The sequence below is a fragment of the Phyllopteryx taeniolatus genome, chromosome 1 (assembly GCF_024500385.1).
Source record: "Phyllopteryx taeniolatus isolate TA_2022b chromosome 1, UOR_Ptae_1.2, whole genome shotgun sequence".
NCBI lineage: Eukaryota > Metazoa > Chordata > Actinopteri > Syngnathiformes > Syngnathidae > Phyllopteryx > Phyllopteryx taeniolatus.
This window is the reverse complement of record NC_084502.1, coordinates 43,020,850-43,038,801: the sequence shown is the minus strand read 5'-3', so window position 1 is coordinate 43,038,801 and position 17,952 is coordinate 43,020,850. Positions and strand designations below refer to the sequence as shown.

Genomic DNA, 17,952 nt, shown 5'->3' with positions numbered 1-17,952 from the left:
TGATTCGATTTGTTTTTTATTCTTTAGGTTGCAATTCAATTCAATTCCATAGTGATTTAAATGTTCTATTGATGCAGTTAGAAGTAGAAATACACAATTAAGAGTACATTTTGACAATTTGGCAAGTTTTATTTCTGATGCCATGTAAACATGTTGTATGCTGCGTCACATTGACATTTTTTATTTGCACATAACTTATTTGTGCACATGGAGTACAAAAGTAAAATACATGACAGTTGTGTATAAATTGGAATAAAAATTGCACAATAATAATTTATTTGGGTTAATTGAAGACTCTAAATTGCCTGTAAGTGTGAATGTGAGTGTGAATGGTTGTTTGTTTATATGAGCCCTGCGATTGGCTGGCGAACAATGTACCCAAAGATAGCTGGGATAGGCTCCAGCACGCCCGCGACCCTAGTGAAGAGAAGCAGTTTGGAAGATGGATGGATGGATAAATTATTTGTGCACATGTAAAAAACATGACAGATCTGCATTGGAAAAGTGCACGTAAAGTTATAGGGTTGGGGTTATTATTAATGTTTCCAGGGTTTTAAGAAATACAATACCTAATTAAGTAGCATGTTTGTAGCATTGTGACAACTGCCAGTACTTTTCCCCTCCCATTCATATATTGCCTCTGTCAAGTTCGCTCTATTGCTCCCTGTGTCGCTTCCATGCAGACCTTTCGTCTGCAGATCATTTTGACTCCAATTCCCACTCGTTAGAAATGAAGTGAGAACTGATAGTTATGTTAGGGGTTGGTTGCTCGAGAGCATGAGTGTCAAACTAATTTTTGTCGCGGGCCACGTGGGGGACCGTTATGGCTGTAAACCCATATGAATGTATGATCGCCTTATATTATTACATATGCACAAATTGATGGATAACTACCTTTGAAATCAGAAGCCAGTAAAAACCGTTTGTTTGACTATCAGTATTATTTAATTCATTTTAAAAAGAGGATCGGTATCAAACAAAATGCTTGCAGTATCTCAATATTTTTACAAGTGAAGACAATTTGCAATTTTGGTATTTTAGCAGGAAGCACAAAGTCGATGCACATGATTTGGTTTCGCGGGCCACATAAAATGATGTGGCGGGCTGAATTTGGCCCCCGGGCCACCAGTTTGACACCAGTGCTCTAGAGGTGCAACCATCGCATGTGAGAGCCACTCTTTCTGTCGACTTCTACTCTGTGTACAGCTTCGGGACGACGACTTCTGACATGTTTTCGTGTTGGTATTGCATATCGTTGTTCAAGTGTGTTTTGTCCTTTGCCTGTGTTCCGGATTTACAGGAGAATCCAATATGACCCTAAATATCAGATTTTAAAAGTCGAATTCGCTTACTTCACGCAGCTCCTGGTGGGGCTGCTTGCTTTAGTCGCCATTTAGTTGTTGTTTGGTTGAGTGTGTATTTTGTCTAAACAACCTCCTCTCACTGGCCAGGAGGTAAATCGTTTCAGAGGATTTGCTAAATTGATATTGAATTGTGGAGGGGAATATTGCAATGCATTTGATTAAAAAAATAAAAACAAATAAATAAATAAATTATTACCATATTTTCACGACCATAAGGCGCACTTAAAAGTCTTAAATTTTCTCCAAAATGGACGGGGCGCCTTATAGTGCGGCGCGTCTTATGTGTGCACCGAGTTCCAAAATCTGTAAATGATATGTGACTTTAATGAGCGCTCCGCTTGACTGACTGGGAGCATTTCCTGCCGACACACTGCTTATATAGAGGAAGGCGGACGTGACTGAGGACAGCATGCGACATAAAGGGGGAAGGGTGCGCGTGACAGAGGAGGCTAAAGACATGCCCCCAGTAAGTATATAGTTCCGGTATGTGCATCGGTTTGGCTAAGGACCCCCGAAAATGGCACCGACGAAGAGACACGCTTACGAAGCACAGTTTAAACCGCAAGCTATTAGTTACGCGGAGGAACATGCGAATTGAGCAGCTGTGAGAGAATTCAAGATCAACGAATCCATGGTTCGCAAGTGGAGGAAGCAGGAAAACGAGATTCGCCAAGTCAAGAAGACGAAGCTGAGTTTCCGCGGGGGGGAAAAAAAAATGCGGAAACAAGGCGAGGTGGCCCGAGTTGGAAGACCAACTCGAGGAAGCAGGAAAACGAGCTTCGCCAAGTCAAGAAGACGAAGCTGAGTTTCCGCGGGAAAAAAATAAAACCAAAACGCGGAAACAAGGTGAGGTGGCCCGAGTTGGAAGACTAACTGGAGCAATGGATTAATGAGCAAAGAACAGCCGGGAGAAGCGTCTGTACAGTCACCATTCGACTGAGTGCAATAACTCGGAGCTTGCCATTATTCCGGGAGGCTTGACGAACCGCTGGACTTCCGTGTAAACAAGGCGTTCAAATTGAAGTTGTGAGCGGCGTGGGAGCGATGGATGACAGATGGCGAGCACGGCTTTACTAAGACTAGGAGGCAGCGCCGGGCGAGTTACGCCACAATTTGTGAATGCTTGGGCTAACGTGTCTGCTTGCACTGTTGTTCGAGCTTTCATAAAAGCCGGCATCATTTCTGAGGAGCCGCACGGCAACGAGTCTGACTCTGACAATGACGAGAGGGAACCTGGCGTGTTTGATTGAGAACTTGCCCAGCTATTCATTTTGGATACAGAAGATGAGGACTTTGATGGATTTGTGGATGAGGATTGATCAAAAAATAACATGAGTACATTGTTAAATACTTCAATAAAGTACAATCGAACTCAGTTTTGCTCCCGCTCCCTTTTTAATAACATTGTTTTAGCGTGCATGCATGCTACCGTATGTTTTAAGCTAGCGTATGTTTTACCATGCCTGCGCCCAATAATACAGTGCGCCTTATGTATGTGTTAAATAGAGAAATAGAATCTGTAACTCAGACTGCGCCTTTTAATACAGTGTGGCTTATGGTCGTGAAAATATGGTATTTTTATTTTATTGTTTTGGGCTCAGCTCGATGCATGCTCCATTCCCTCATTTGTGAACAAGACCCCAGATATTTAAACACCTCTGCTTAGGGCGGGACGTCATTCCTGGCCCAGAGAGGGCACTCATCCTTTTTCCAGTTGAGGACTATAATCTCAGACTTGGAGGTTCTCATTCTCATCCTATCCACTTAACACTCGGGTGGCAAACAGATACAGTGAGAGAAGGAGGTCATGGCTTACAGAGCCATATCATCTTCAAAGACAACGAGTGACTCAATACTAAGGTAGCAAAACTGGACACCCTCTTTGCCACGGCTGCGCCTTGAAAAGGTTGACGGTTGACAACCCCAATTCTAATGACGTTGGGACATTGTGTTAAACATAAAGGAAAATAGAATACAATGATTCGCAAATCATGTTCAACTTCTATTTAATTGAATGCACTACAAAGACAAGATATTTAATATTCAAACTGATACACTTGATTGTTTTTAGCAAATAATCATTAACTTTGAATTTTATGGCTGCAACACGTTCCAAAAAAGCTGGGACAGGGTCATGTTTACCACGGTGTTACATCACCTCTTCTTGTAACAACATTCAATAAATGTTTGGGAACTGAGTCAAAGAAGAAGAAGAAGAGGTGGAAAGCGGGTTCTTCGGCAGAAAGAGAAGAGGAAAACACAGAGCCTAGAACTGAATGTGGGGACTTTGAATGTTGGGACTATGACAGGAAAATCTCGGGAGTTGGTTGACATGATGATTAGGAGAAAGGTTGATATATTGTGTGTCCAGGAGACCAGGTGGAAAGGCAGTAAGACTAGAAGTTTAGGGGCAGGGTTTAAATTATTTTACCATGGTGTAGATGGGAAGAGAAATGGAGTCGGGGTTATTTTAAAAGAAGAGTTGGCTAAGAATGTCTTGGAGGTGAAAAGAGTATCAGATCGAGTGATGAGGCTGAAATTTGAAATTGAGGGTGTTATGTGTAATGTGATTAGTGGCTATGCCCCACAGGTAGGATGTGACCTAGAGGTGAAAGAGAAATTCTGGAAGGAGCTAGATGATGTAGTTCTGAGCATCCCAGACAGAGAGAGAGTCGTAATTGGTGCAGATTGTAATGGACATGTTGGTGAAGGTAATAAGGGTGATGAAGAAGTGATGGGTAAGTACGGTATCCAGGAAAGGAACTTGGAGGGACAGATGGTGGTAGACTTTGCAACAAGGATGCAAATGGCTGTAGTGAACACTTTTTTCCAGAAGAGGCACGAACATAGGGTGACCTACAAGAGCGGAGGTAGAAGCACACAGGTGGATTACATCTTGTGCAGACGATGTAATCTGAAGGAGGTTACCAACTGTAAGGTAGTGGTAGGGGAGAGTGTGGCTAGACAGCATAGGATGGTGGTGTGTAAGATGACTCTGGTGGTGGGGAGGAAAATTAGGAAGACAAAGGCAGAGAAGAGAACCATGTGGTGGAAGCTGAGACAGGACGAGTGTTGTGCAGCTTTTCGGGAAGAGGTGATACAGGCTCTCGGTGGACGGGAAGAGCTTCCAGAAGACTGGACCACTGCAGCCAAGGTGATCAGAGAAGCAGGCAGGAGAGTACTTGGTGTATCTTCTGGCAGGAAAGGAGAGAAGGAGACTTGGTGGTGGAACCTCACAGTACAGGAAATCATACAAGGAAAACGGTTAGCTAAGAAGAAGTGGGACACTGAGAGGACTGAGGAGAGGCGAAAGGAATACATTGAGATGCGACACAGGGCAAAGGTAGAGGTGGCAAAGGCAAAACAAGAGGCATATGATGACATGTATGGCAGGTTGGACACTAAAGAAGGAGAAAAGGATCTATACAGGCTGGCCAAACAGAGGGATAGAGATGGGAAGGATGTGCAGCAGGTTAGGGTGATTAAGGATAGAGATGGAAATATGTTGACTGGTGCCAGCAGTGTGCTAGGTAGATGGAAAGAATACTTCGAGGAGTTGATGAATGAGGAAAATGATAGAGAAGGGAGAGTAGAAGAGGCAAGTGTGGTGGACCAGGAAGTGGCAATGATTAGTAAGGGGGAAGTTAGAAAGGCATTAAAGAGAATGAAAAATGGAAAGGCAGTTGGTCCTGATGACATTCCTGTGGAGGTATGGAAGCATCTAGGAGAGGTGGCTGTGGAGTTTTTGACCAGCTTGTTCAATAGAATTCTAGTGCGTGAGAAGATGCCTGAGGAATGGAGGAAAAGTGTACTGGTGCCCATTTTTAAGAACAAAGGTGATGTGCAGAGCTGTGGCAACTATAGAGGAATAAAGTTGATGAGCCACACAATGAAGTTATGGGAAAGAGTAGTGGAGGCTAGACTCAGGACAGAAGTGAGTATTTGCGAGCAACAGTATGGTTTCATGCCTAGAAAGAGTACCACAGATGCATTATTTGCCTTGAGGATGTTGATGGAAAAGTACAGAGAAGGTCAGAAGGAGCTACATTGTGTCTTTGTAGATCTAGAGAAAGCCTATGACAGAGTACCCAGAGAGGAACTGTGGTACTGCATGCGGAAGTCTGGAGTGGCAGAGAAGTATGTTAGAATAATACAGGACATGTACGAGGGCAGCAGAACAGCGCTGAGGTGTGCTGTCGGTGTGACAGAAGAATTTAAGGTGGACGTGGGACTGCATCAGGGATCAGCCCTGAGCCCCTTCCTTTTTGCAGTGGTGATGGATAGGCTGACAGATGAGGTGAGACTGGAATCCCCGTGGACCATGATGTTTGCAGATGACATTGTGATCTGCAGTGAAAGCAGGGAGCAGCTGGAGGAACAGTTAGAAAGATGGAGGCATGCACTGGAAAGAAGAGGAATGAAGATTAGCCGAAGTAAAACAGAATATATGTGCATGAATGAGAGGGATGGTGGGGGAAGAATGAGGCTACAGGGAGAAGAGATGGCAAGGGTAGAGGACTTTAAATACTTGGGGTCAACCGTCCAGAGCAATGGTGAGTGTGGTCAGGAAGTGAAGAAACGGGTCCAAGCAGGTTGGACCGGGTGGAGGAAGGTGTCAGGTGTGTTATGTGACAGAAGAGTCTCTGCTAGGATGAAGGGCAAAGTTTATAAAACAGTGGTGAGGCCAGCCATGATGTATGGATTAGAGACAGTGGCACTGAAGAGAAAACAGGAAGCAGAGCTGGAGGTGGCGGAAATGAAGATGTTGAGGTTCGCTCTCGGAGTGACCAGGTTGGATAAAATTAGAAATGAGCTCATCAGAGGGACAGCCAAGGTTCGATGTTTTGGAGACAAAGTTAGAGAGAGCAGACTTCAATGGTTTGGACACGTCCAGAGGAGAGAGAGTGAGTATATTGGTAGAAGGATGATGACGATGGAGCTGCCAGGCAAGAGAGCTAGAGGAAGACCAAAGAGAAGGTTGATGGATGTCGTGAGGGAAGACATGATGTCAGTTGGTGTTCGAGAGGAGGATGCAGGAGATAGGCTCTCATGGAAAAGGATGACGCGCTGTGGCGACCCCTAACGGGACAAGCCGAAAGGAAAAGAAGAAGAAGAAGAACTGAGGACACTAATTGTTGAAGCTTTGTAGGTGGAATTCTTTCCCATTCTTGCTTGATGTACAGCTTCAGCTGATCAACAGCCCGGGATCGCCGTTGTCATATTTTACGCTTCATAATGCGCCACACATTTTCAACGGGACACAGATCTGGACTGCAGGCAGGCCAGTCAAGTACCCGCACTCTTTTACTACGAAGCCACGCTGTTGTAACACGTGCAGAATGTGGTTTGGCATTTTCTTGCTGAAATAAGCAGGGGCGTCCATGGAAAAGACGTTGCTTGGATGGCAGCATATGTTTCTCTAAAACTTGTATGTACCTTTCAGCATTAATGGTGCCTTCACAGATGTGTAAGTTACCCATGCCATTGGCACTAACACAGCCCCATACCATCACAGATGCTGGCTTTTGAACTTTGCGTCCATAACAGTCCGGATGGTTCTTTTCCTCTTTGGCCCGGAGGACACGATGTCCACAATTTCCAAAAACAATTTGAAATGTGGACTCGTCGGACCACAGAACACTTTTCCACTTTGTATCAGTCCATCTTAGAAGAGCTTGAGCCCAGAGAAGCCGGCGAGTTTCTGGGTGTTGTTGATAAATGGCTTTTGCTTTGCATAGTGGAGTTTGAAGTTGCACTTAGGGATGTAGCGCCGAACTGTATTTACTGACATTGGTTTTCTGAAGTGTTCCTGAGCCCATGTGGTGATATCCTTTACACATTGATGTCGGTTTTTGATGCAGTGCCGCCTGAGGGATCGAAGGTCACGGGCATTCAATGTTGGTTTTCGGCCTTGCTTATTTGATTTCTCCAGATTCTCTGAACTTTTTGATGATATTATGGACCGTAGATGATGAAATCCCTAAATTCCTTGCAATTGTACGATGAGGAACATTGTCCTTAAACTGTTCGACTATTTTCTCACGCACTTCTTTATAAAGTGGTGAACCTCGCCCCATCTTTGCTTGTGAATGACAATTCAGGGAAGCTCGTTTTATACCCAATCATGGCCCCCACCTGTTCCCAATTAGCCTGTTCACCTGTGGGATGTTCCAAACAGATGTTTGATGAGCATTCCTCAACTTTCTCAGTCTTTTTTGCCACCTGTCGCAGCTTTTTTGGAACATGTTGCAGCCATAAAATTCTAAGTTAATTATTATTTGCTGGAAACAAAGTTTATCAGTTTGAATATTAAATATCTTGTCTTTGTAGTGGATTCAATTAAATATAGGTTGAACATGATTTGCAAATCATTGTATTCTGTTTTTATTTAACACAACGTCCCGACTTCATTGGAATTGGGGTTGTATTTCCAAAAGTGCTATTGACATTTTCACCAGACATTGGAAACAACCCAAGTAAGCCATACATACAAAAGAAGTAGAACAAATAAGATCAGAACTTAAGTTGTGTGAAATGACACAGGGAAAAAGCATTGAACACATGAAGAAAGGGAGGTGCAAAAAGGCATAGAAAGCCAAGACAACTAAAATCTTATCAATTATCAATGAGCGCTCCAGTGCCTTGTCAGTGCAAATGAATATCAGCTGGTTCAGTCCTAATTGATGGCCTACAAAAAGGTCTCATTGCCAAGGTGTCAGTCAAGACACATCTCATGATGGGTAAGAGCAAAGAGCTATCCCAAGACCAACGCAAACTAATTGTTGCAAAACATAACGATGGCATTGGTTACAGGGGTACAGCTAAGCTTCTGAATGTTCCAGTGAGCACAGTTGGGGCCATAATACATAAGTGGAAAGCCAATCGTCCCACCATAGATTTGCCTCGATCAGGTGCAATATTTCTGACAGAGGAGTGCAAAGAATAATCAGAAGAGTTGTCCAAGAGCTAAGGACCACCTGTGGAGAGCTTCAAAAAGACCTGGAATTAGCAGGTACTGTTGTCACAAGGAAAACAGTGTATAATGTACTCCGCTTCCATGACCTGTATACACGCTTACCACGCAAGACCCCATTCCTTAAAATAAGCTTGTCATGGCTCGTTTAAAGTTTGCTGAACAACATTTGTACAAGCCATTGGATGGAAAGGGATAGAACTGCAAGGTAATATATTATTTGTTAATGTATTTTTTACAAAAACCTATGGGAAAGCGCACAGAAACTACTAAAGCCTATGGAGAAGGATTTAGCCTGCAACAAAAAGAGAGCATTGTCGGTTGTCCTGCTTTCGCTTCTTTGCCCCACCTGTACAGTCAACCTTACTGCAACACCGTAAGCTTTCCCACAATATCGCAGTAATTATTATACCGTGATTAATACCATGATGAAAACCGAATCATGAGATATACAGTAGATATGGTTTCAACCCTAATATGCATACATGCATACACACACACACACACACACACACATTATATTGGCCTTTTCAGCAAATTTTCAATTGCTTCTTGTAACTCAAAATAAACTTTTATTTTATTTTTATTTTTTTCTAAATTTGATGATACACATACTGTGTTAAACTACTCAAAATGTGTATTGGCCCAACTCAGTCAAATTCATTTTTATGTCATTAACTTTTGTACTGAGACTCATCATTTAAGTACCAGGACTGAAAGTAACATATATATATATATATATACATATATATGTATATATATGTATATATATATATATATATATACATATATATATATATATATATATATATATATATATGTGTGTATATATATATATATATGTGTGTATATATATATATATATGTGTATATATATATATATATATATATATATATATATATATATATATATACAAATCAAACATATATATATGTTTGATTTATCTTACCCAACATTATAAAAAATAGACACAAAAGGAATGAAGACACTGGTTTCTTTTTCTCATGAGGAGGGCGTATGGGAGATTGTTCAGATCACAGCCTCTCAACACGCTCTAAACAATCCCTCCCGTCGCTCCTGCATTTATTTGAAAATAGGAGGGTTTTTCCCAGACATAATGTTCTAAACAATAAGACACAACACAAAACATTGGACCAACACCTGTCACGTCCCCGACCACATCCGATCACGTCCTTGGTCCAGGCGCCCTTCCATCGGATGATGCTGAGTCATCTTTTCGAAGGCGAGACATCTAAAATCGTCCATAATACTAATGCAAGCTAAGCAAATAAATGATAACTTCTAGAATATATTTAACAATATATATATACATATATATATACATATATATACATATACCTTACCTTGTGAAATGCAACCAGTTAGGAACAAGTTTGCTTTGATTTTCGATCACTTTATCGGATCGGGGCATCCCTACTATCTATTGGTAAAATGACTGTACTACTACAGAGGAGGCTATTGGCAGGTGCCTTTTCTTACTCTCTTCATATCGCCGTATAATTTTTTCAGAGACTTGTAATATGCATTCTGTTTTTCCATAGTGGGACTAATGCATTTAAAATTTGTCTGTTACACATTTCATTTTGCTTCTCGCATTAAATGGCAGATAAAACATGAGGGGTGGCAGACATTATTTTGCCTCCACACTGTGGCAGGCAGCCTTCGTCATTGTGGCTGCGGTAGCCCCACTGAAGGGGGCGTACGACAGCTTTTTGGCCGAAAAGGATTTGAGCCTGACTGTACTGGAGGAGACAAAGTTACTCCAGCTTGCACTCACTGTGCCAGTTACAAAGATATCTGTGGAAAGATCAATCTTGGCATTAACATGACTCAAAACATTCATTCGAAATAGGACTGATCAAGGAAGACTTTCTTCACTGAAAATAATATTCATTGAGATGAGGACAATTTTGAAGCTCAGCGTCTCACCACGTCACTGCTTTGATTTTATTAGTGATACTCCTTTTGACATGTTACTGCTTTTCCCAAAATTGGCAGATTCACTTCTCCTTCTGCTTATAGTTTACGTCCAACGGTGTACAAAATTGTGGCCAATATACTGTTGTGGAGCATGGATTAAGCATGGTACACACAGATTTTTAAAATCAGATTTTCTTTTAAATGTGATGTAAAAAAAACTTTACAGAGTGCTCTTATAGCTCTTGTGTGAACTACTTGAATTTACTAACACCCCCACCTTCCTCCAGATTCCTCTTGACACACCCCACGCTACAGGATAATCTGTTAAAATAATCTTTACAGCCATTGGATAATCGTGCTTTTTGTTGACTTTGGGTGGAAGGGGGAAGTTAGCTTGACAATTTGACAGATTTTGTGTAGGCTTTATTTGCAAATAAGGTTTTGACAACGTCCTCCAGAACCAAAAACTGACCTACTATCATATGGATGGACACAAATACCTTTTGTTAAATGATTTAACTGTCGCAGAGGTCTGCACTCCACTGAGTGCTATTCAAGTTAGCTCTTATGTTGTACAAAATAATGAAACAGAAATAGAGTTTTAGTAACAATATGTACAACATAATACCAGCAACAACCGAACTATCCAGTTTGGTTTTATGCTGTATTACTGTAATCCAACAAAAATGTTAGCTATTGGCGACTACTCAATATACGTGTGCAGTAGATATATGGGGCAAATATATAGCACTGATAGATTCAGAGGGGGAGGTAATGTGTAAAAGAGGAAAGGGATGCAGCATTACAGGTAACCAGTTTCAGAGGGGGGAGGTAATGTGTAAAAGAGGAAAGGGATGCAGCATTACAGGTAACCATGTACAAGCAGAAAGGTATAGTACGTATCATCATGCCATTACTACAGAAGCTTATTTTGTCAGCACATTTCATGGACCAATGTGCAGAAATGACAATATGCAGCATGTACCGCGGATAAAGTACTAAAGGCAGTCACCCAAACATCTATCCTTTTCACATTTTGGGTCAAATTTAATCCCCATTGTTGAAGATTAGGCCCATGATGACAAGCAACTGACCTTTAAAGCCACATCTTGTATTGATTTAAACGGATGCCTACATACAACCACACTGTTTGACTTTTCTTTTGGTTTTATAGACTATGTGCACCCGGTCCTTGATGCACTTCCAATCTCGCTAATGATAAGCAAATTAGTTACCTGTTAACTTCCTGCTCCATTCATAACAGCCGGAAAATGAATGGCCAGAAAAACTTGAGTGCTTTAACTGCCAGAAAAATGAGTAAGTATAATATGTAAGCTTTACACGATCAGGATATTTGGGACCAATCAGAGAGTTTAAAAAACTGATCACCGATCCGATCACAAGATGGAGCAATGTGTCTACTTAAATGACCTGTTCACTGTATATACTTGTGGACATAATTGCTCAAAAATATATATTTACAAGAAATAATGTATCTTTCTTCATCTATTTATGCCAGTGAGGCATAGTGACAGACAGAACGAATGAATGGTCTTCTGCGTCAGAGGCTCCATCAGCAGATGATGGCAGGAAGTACATACATTTTTGTTTGTTGGTGTGCCGTGAGATTTTTCAATTGTAAAATATGTTTCTTGGCTCCATAAAGGTTGGAAATCACTGCTGTAGTCAGATCTATTCTAATCAGTCAGGTCAAACCAACATTACAACATGACAGAAATAATGGGGGCTAACTCAATGTAATTAAATTACTTTATTGTAATTAAATTACTTCACAAACACCAAACCTTTAGAGCATGATTCGACAGAATGCCTGCATGTTCGCTTACAACCATTAGTGGTAGCACTAGCTTGCTAGGCTACATAGCATTTTGTTGCCTGCTTGCACGCCGTATCGTATTTAAAGTACGGGAACATACCTCAAGCAAGCCTTAAACGAACGTCATCTCCTGGTAACCATTTTACAAGTATGTGTTGACTTTATACATCATTTGAAAGCCATTTTTACATCACGTTATGGCGCCAGTATCACTTCACCATCTGTTGAGGTAATCTGCTGAGACAAATGAGGGGGATGTTTTTTTTGTTGTTGTTCTTGTTTCAGTTTTAGACCTTTCCCATCATGAATATGTCTCTTCCGCAGTTGCAGCTGCACACCATCGGCCTGACTAATTATTTTGATGAATTCTGACATTTCCCTGAACTCAGACTCATGATAAATCATTCACCATTTTTAAATTATTTTAATTGTTTTTAAATACATTTTTGGCCATATCAATATAGGACTCGGCTGCCTTCTGACAAACAGTAGGGCAAAATGCCAATGCCAGTGCTGTATAATTTGTCTATATTTTGTAAACTTGGTATCTGCAAGTGATCATTTAACTTCTACATCCTGATCATCCAACATAATAATGCAAGATAACTCTTGACCATCGATTCATGTTTGGCCACTTACTGATTAGCCAGTGATGCTTGTCTAACAGCTTGAAGAAGGAAAACTTGTATTACACAAATACGCTTTAAGTACTTTACATTAGGAGTGTCAATCACAGAGCAATTGGCAATTTAACTGACCAAGGGAAAACTTAATAAAAACAATGGTGTTGCAGATCAAGCATGTGAAAGGTTATTGAATATGAAAATCTAAATCTAAAGAGTCCAGGAATTACGCTGATACCTCAATTTAGTTTTTTTCCCACTTGTTGCCATTGTCTACTTGAATAGGCCCCAGCTCACCCCTGAACAGGAAAAGTGGGAGAAAATGGATGAGTAGATGGATATTTTACCCCACCCCTTCCTTAGTTATTTGTAGTGTTGTGCTCCCACACAGCAGACCTATGCTCAATTCCTAGTCGTTGCCCAATTCACATTGGCCGTGTGATTGATTGGTGATCAGTCAGAGGTGAGATCAGCACTTGCACCCCTACAACCCGGAACAGGATAAGCGGTAGAAAATAGACAAATGAATGTTATATATCTAACGTTTTAGCCTTAGTTGCACGCTAAAACTTTTTTGTCACACCACAGGTGCATGTTGAGGGTGCTGGATTCCTTTGGAACAGAACCAGAGTTCAATCACGCCCATTATGCCCAGTCCAAAGGTCACAAGACACCCTGGGGGAAGTGGAACCTCAATCCCCAGCAGTTTAACACCATGTTTCGTAAGTCGGAAGAAATCCACACGCTCCAAAGCCTTCAACACAAGTGCTTTTGATAACCATCTTAAAGGCTTAATGATGACGGGTATGCATGCAGAAATTCAAAGACAGTGTACGTAACGAACAAAAGTGCACTTTATTTTTGCTTAGACAGTGGTGCTGACATTTCAGAGGCAACATGGAGAATGATAACAGTCTTCCTCCCTACATAGCTCATATTTAATTCATAAGCAAATTCATTAGTCAGTAATTTGAAATTAGGTCATTATTGGCGAAGGTTAGTCATATGTAATTGGTATTCAGTGCATTCTGAGTATCACCTTAATAAATTAAAAAGTTTTGTTTTAAGCAATGTACATCAGTATAGCTATCACTGTACTCGCCAATATGTCATCATCATCTGGGTTTGAATCTCAGTTTAGGCCTTTCTATCTGGAATCAAATGATTCTATATGTGGGCATCGCTCCTACTGCGATATTACCCAACCTGATGTGTTGGGGCATTTTAGAGGAGAGAAGCAGTCCGACCTTCCCTGGAATAAGAATGTTACCCTAGCAACCCAACTGTGTGAAGTGAGATGTGGAGCTCTACAGATTACTGCTGCACCATAAAAAAAAAAAAAAATCTGTTATAATGTGTTGTGTGTCTCATAACACACTGGGTATCTTGCAAGATCATCCAATTAAAAGGCACTGGGTCAGATAATATTGCTGTTGAAAAAAGTGCAGAATATTTGAGTGTTGAAATCATAAATTGGCATCACTTTAAGCATGAGAGCTGAACAAGTCTAAGACTTCTCTCTCTCTCTCTCTCTCTCTCTCTCTCTCTCTCTCGCTTGTTTATACATGCTCAGATATATTAATTGCCAATACATTTTCTTTCTTCCAAGGAGGGTTCATGGGCAACTAGACTTCTTTTAGTTTCACATTTTTTAATTCTATCCAAGAGACTGCTCCCATTCTCACTAGACTGTGTCATTTATTAAACCTGTGGATTTTATCAAGGTCATTGACTGACTTGTTTGGCAGTGCTCCTGGTCGTTGAAATAATGTGTGGATCAAGGGTCAAGTGTTAGTTAACTATCCAGTTTAATAACCCCTTTACAAACACATGACTCAGCACAGGAGTGCCAGCACACTTGTGTGCAATTCTGCTAAGCCAGCTATAAAGGATAGGAAAGATTTCACTGTTTGGGCAGGTTGGACCAATATTTAAAATTAAATAATGTAAACAAGAGAGAACAGCCCTCAACAAAGGAGAAGGGCTATGACACCAGTAATTTCAGCCTTAATGCTATAATTTGATCGTTCCCAAATTTGTCGAACTCAACAGTCAGAGGTGCCTAATGAGTCAACTAAATGCAAGATTTTTCACAGACAGCTTCTGGTTCAGCACTTTTGCTTTATAGAATAATTTACTATTGTAGGTTCTAAAGGTGTACCATGCCTCTCACTGTCCATGGGTGCTTAAGTTTCACCCTGCACGAGGGGTCAACAAAATGGATGGAATATAATTTGAGGTCAAAAACAGAACAATAGTTTTTATCGGATTATATAACCATGTTGGGGGGGAGGCTTATTATGATCTTGAGTAAACACAAGAGATTAGCTATTATAACCTAGTTAAAGCTTACATGAAGGTAATATAGAAGCCTACAATATTTGGTGTCCTGTACCTGTATATCCACTCAATATTGTGTAAATATCAATATAGCAGAGGAAATGATCTAATTGGTAATAATTCAGTCTAGATTTGGTCAATTTCTTAAAGAGCAGTTCAGTCCCCATAAATCTGTATTTGGAGGAATTGGGAGACTTTCTGGCCAGTAGACGAGACAACAGCAAATGGACTTTATTAATTTATTTTGTTTAGGCCACTGATAGGATAGCTGGGAGAATTTTTTTTTTCATTGTGACTATTATGTGGTATTGCAGTAATAATACAAAGTAGTTCACCTTTACTGTCCAACTTTGTGACTTCAAATCTGATTACGTTTCTGATTAAGGTTCACACAGCTTGTTTGTGTCCTTAAAGTTGTGTGTCTGTTTTTGTGTCCTCTCTTCTGTATTGCGTAATCTCTAACAACAATGATTAATTCTGGTGAGTTTAAACATAGCAGCAGATTCTGTTATCTGTGAAGCCTTGCCACATGCATAAATGACTGTGAGATCTGCCGGGCTGATGGAGCCTCTGACGCTTTGATTGTGCCACTCGTACACTTTCACTCTCAGAAAGCAAATTTGAGAGTGACAATCAGTAAATGCACAATATCAATGACTGCAGATGTCCTGAAAATTATACAACACCCATTCAAAGTTGTAGTTATTTGTAAACTTGCAGTATTTTGCAATGAATCGACAAAGCAAGAACAATTTCAATACTTACCTACAATTTCTTTTCTGAGACACACACACAAACAAAAAACTTCACCGGAACCCATCATTCGATTTCCAAAACTCTTGGTGCATTGTACTCGGGATGAAGTGGCCAATCAAACCAGACTATGCATTTTGACAAACTGTCATTTTTGGGAAATATTGTCACTAAAACAGGCGGGTCACCCCCAAATCCTGAAAAATCCCAAAATAATCATGTTTAAGAGAAAGCTGTGACCTAGGAGTTTTTCAAAATAACTATAATACAGTGTATAAACTATGTAATTGTTTGATTGATTGGTTTTGTGTGTGTATGTGAAAATAAAGTCAAAGAATTTCTTGAATTTTTCGAACTGCCACAATGGCCCTTGTACTCACCCTTAAATTTTTCTTTATGCAGCTCTTGGATGAAAAACTTTTGTCACCCCTGCATTACAGCATCAAAAAGAAAGCATTTTGGCAAAGCCATAGGAAGTAACAATGTTGCCTCAGTCATGCCATCAAAGGAAACTGACACCCTATCCTCACTCAGCTGGGTTTGACACTCTGCAACCTGGTGGAGAACTATTTACAGAAAATAGGTTGATGCTTTTTCAGCTTCATAAAATTTAATGACTTGAGCAGACACCACAAATTTCAATTATTTAACAAATCAAAGCCACAGATCTTCTCATTTGCTCTAACCCCCACACATAACAAAAAGTTCCAGAAATCACACCGCATAGCAGATAAAAGGCTCCACTGTGCACAGTAATGTTCGGATGTACAAACAGGGACGGGATTTAGAAGGCAGTAGACTAATCAAAATCTGATCGGCAAACGGACTACATGCCACCCTGGAATTTTTAATCACTTGGAGTGTGAAGAAGACCTTTCACTGAGAGAGAAGAGAGTACTGCATCACTGTATATCTTAGTCAACATGTCAAGACTCCAGACAGGAAAGTGTGTCTGGCTGCTGCATTAAAAAAGGCAGTGTCACAGTTTACCTTTTTGAGAAATGTCAAAAAAAACATTGTATATGTGAAATAGAAACATAGTATTAAGCTCAAAGCATCACATGTATTTAAACTATATGGATATCAATTGAGATACATGCAGTATAGGATATGCTTGCATTGTTTGTTTAGAGAAAAATTCGATCATTGACAGGCTAGTTGTTTTAACATGACGCCAGGCATTTGCAACTGACATGTTCTCAGGGGGCCCCGTCATCATTATTATTATTTTCTCTACAGAAGCAAACTGGCCTATGGTTAGTGAACTCAGACTAGAGCAGCACCCTGAGGTTCTGCAAAAACCACAATCCCGTACTGTATTAATTTTCTCCTTGCTTTCAAGAACAATTATTGTCTTTTGTTTTTCTTGGGCTAGTCCTTTTTAATTTCCAAGTGAATCATCCATCCATTCATGCATTTTCTATACCACTTATGTAACGGGAGCAAGATAGGCTTTGCGGATGTACAATAAGAAACCTCACTCTCCAGTTCTTAAAGAGAATACTGACCACTCAGCTGGTTTTTAGGTCAGCGCTGTTGTCTCCCAATGCAAGACACTGCGCACAGAAAAGTGTCACTGGTTACACTTATTCTTCCTATGGTTGCAGGTGTGCCAGAGCCTATCCCGGTTGACTTTAGGCGAGAGGTGGGGTACACATTGACCCTCACCCTGACAAACATAGACAAATAAGTATTCATAATCAGGTTCACACCTAGACTCTAAATTGCCCGTAGGCATGACTGTGAGTGCGAATGGTTGTTTGTTTCGATGTGCCCTGCGATTGGCTGGCAACCAGTTCAGGGTGTACCCCGCCTCCTGCCCGATGACAGCTGGGATAGGCTCCAGCACGCCCGCGACCCTAGTGAGGAGAAGCGGCTCAGAAAATGGATGGATGGATGGAGGTTCACACCTAAGGAAAATTTAGTCAATTAACCTAACGTATGTTTTTGGAATGTTGGTGGAAACCAGAGTACCTGGAGAAAACCCACGCAACCATGGGGAGAACTTCCAAACTCCACACAGGAAAGCCGGAGTCCGGATACACACCCACAACCTCTGAACTGTGAGGCCGTCGTGCTAACCAGTCGGCTAACATGCCGTACTAACTAAATCATTTCTGT

The 17,952-nt window shown here is 40.9% G+C and overlaps 1 protein-coding gene across 2 annotated transcripts in view; it reads left to right on the top strand.

Moving 5' to 3' along the window:
* Positions 1-17,952, top strand: part of mgat5 (alpha-1,6-mannosylglycoprotein 6-beta-N-acetylglucosaminyltransferase) — a 152,349-nt gene that overhangs the window by 91,302 nt on the left and 43,095 nt on the right. For both annotated transcript variants that reach the window (XM_061797464.1, XM_061797456.1), the window contains one exon: positions 13,327-13,460. In XM_061797464.1, the coding sequence (XP_061653448.1) occupies positions 13,327-13,460 (134 nt within the window). The remainder of the gene's footprint in view (positions 1-13,326; positions 13,461-17,952) is intronic.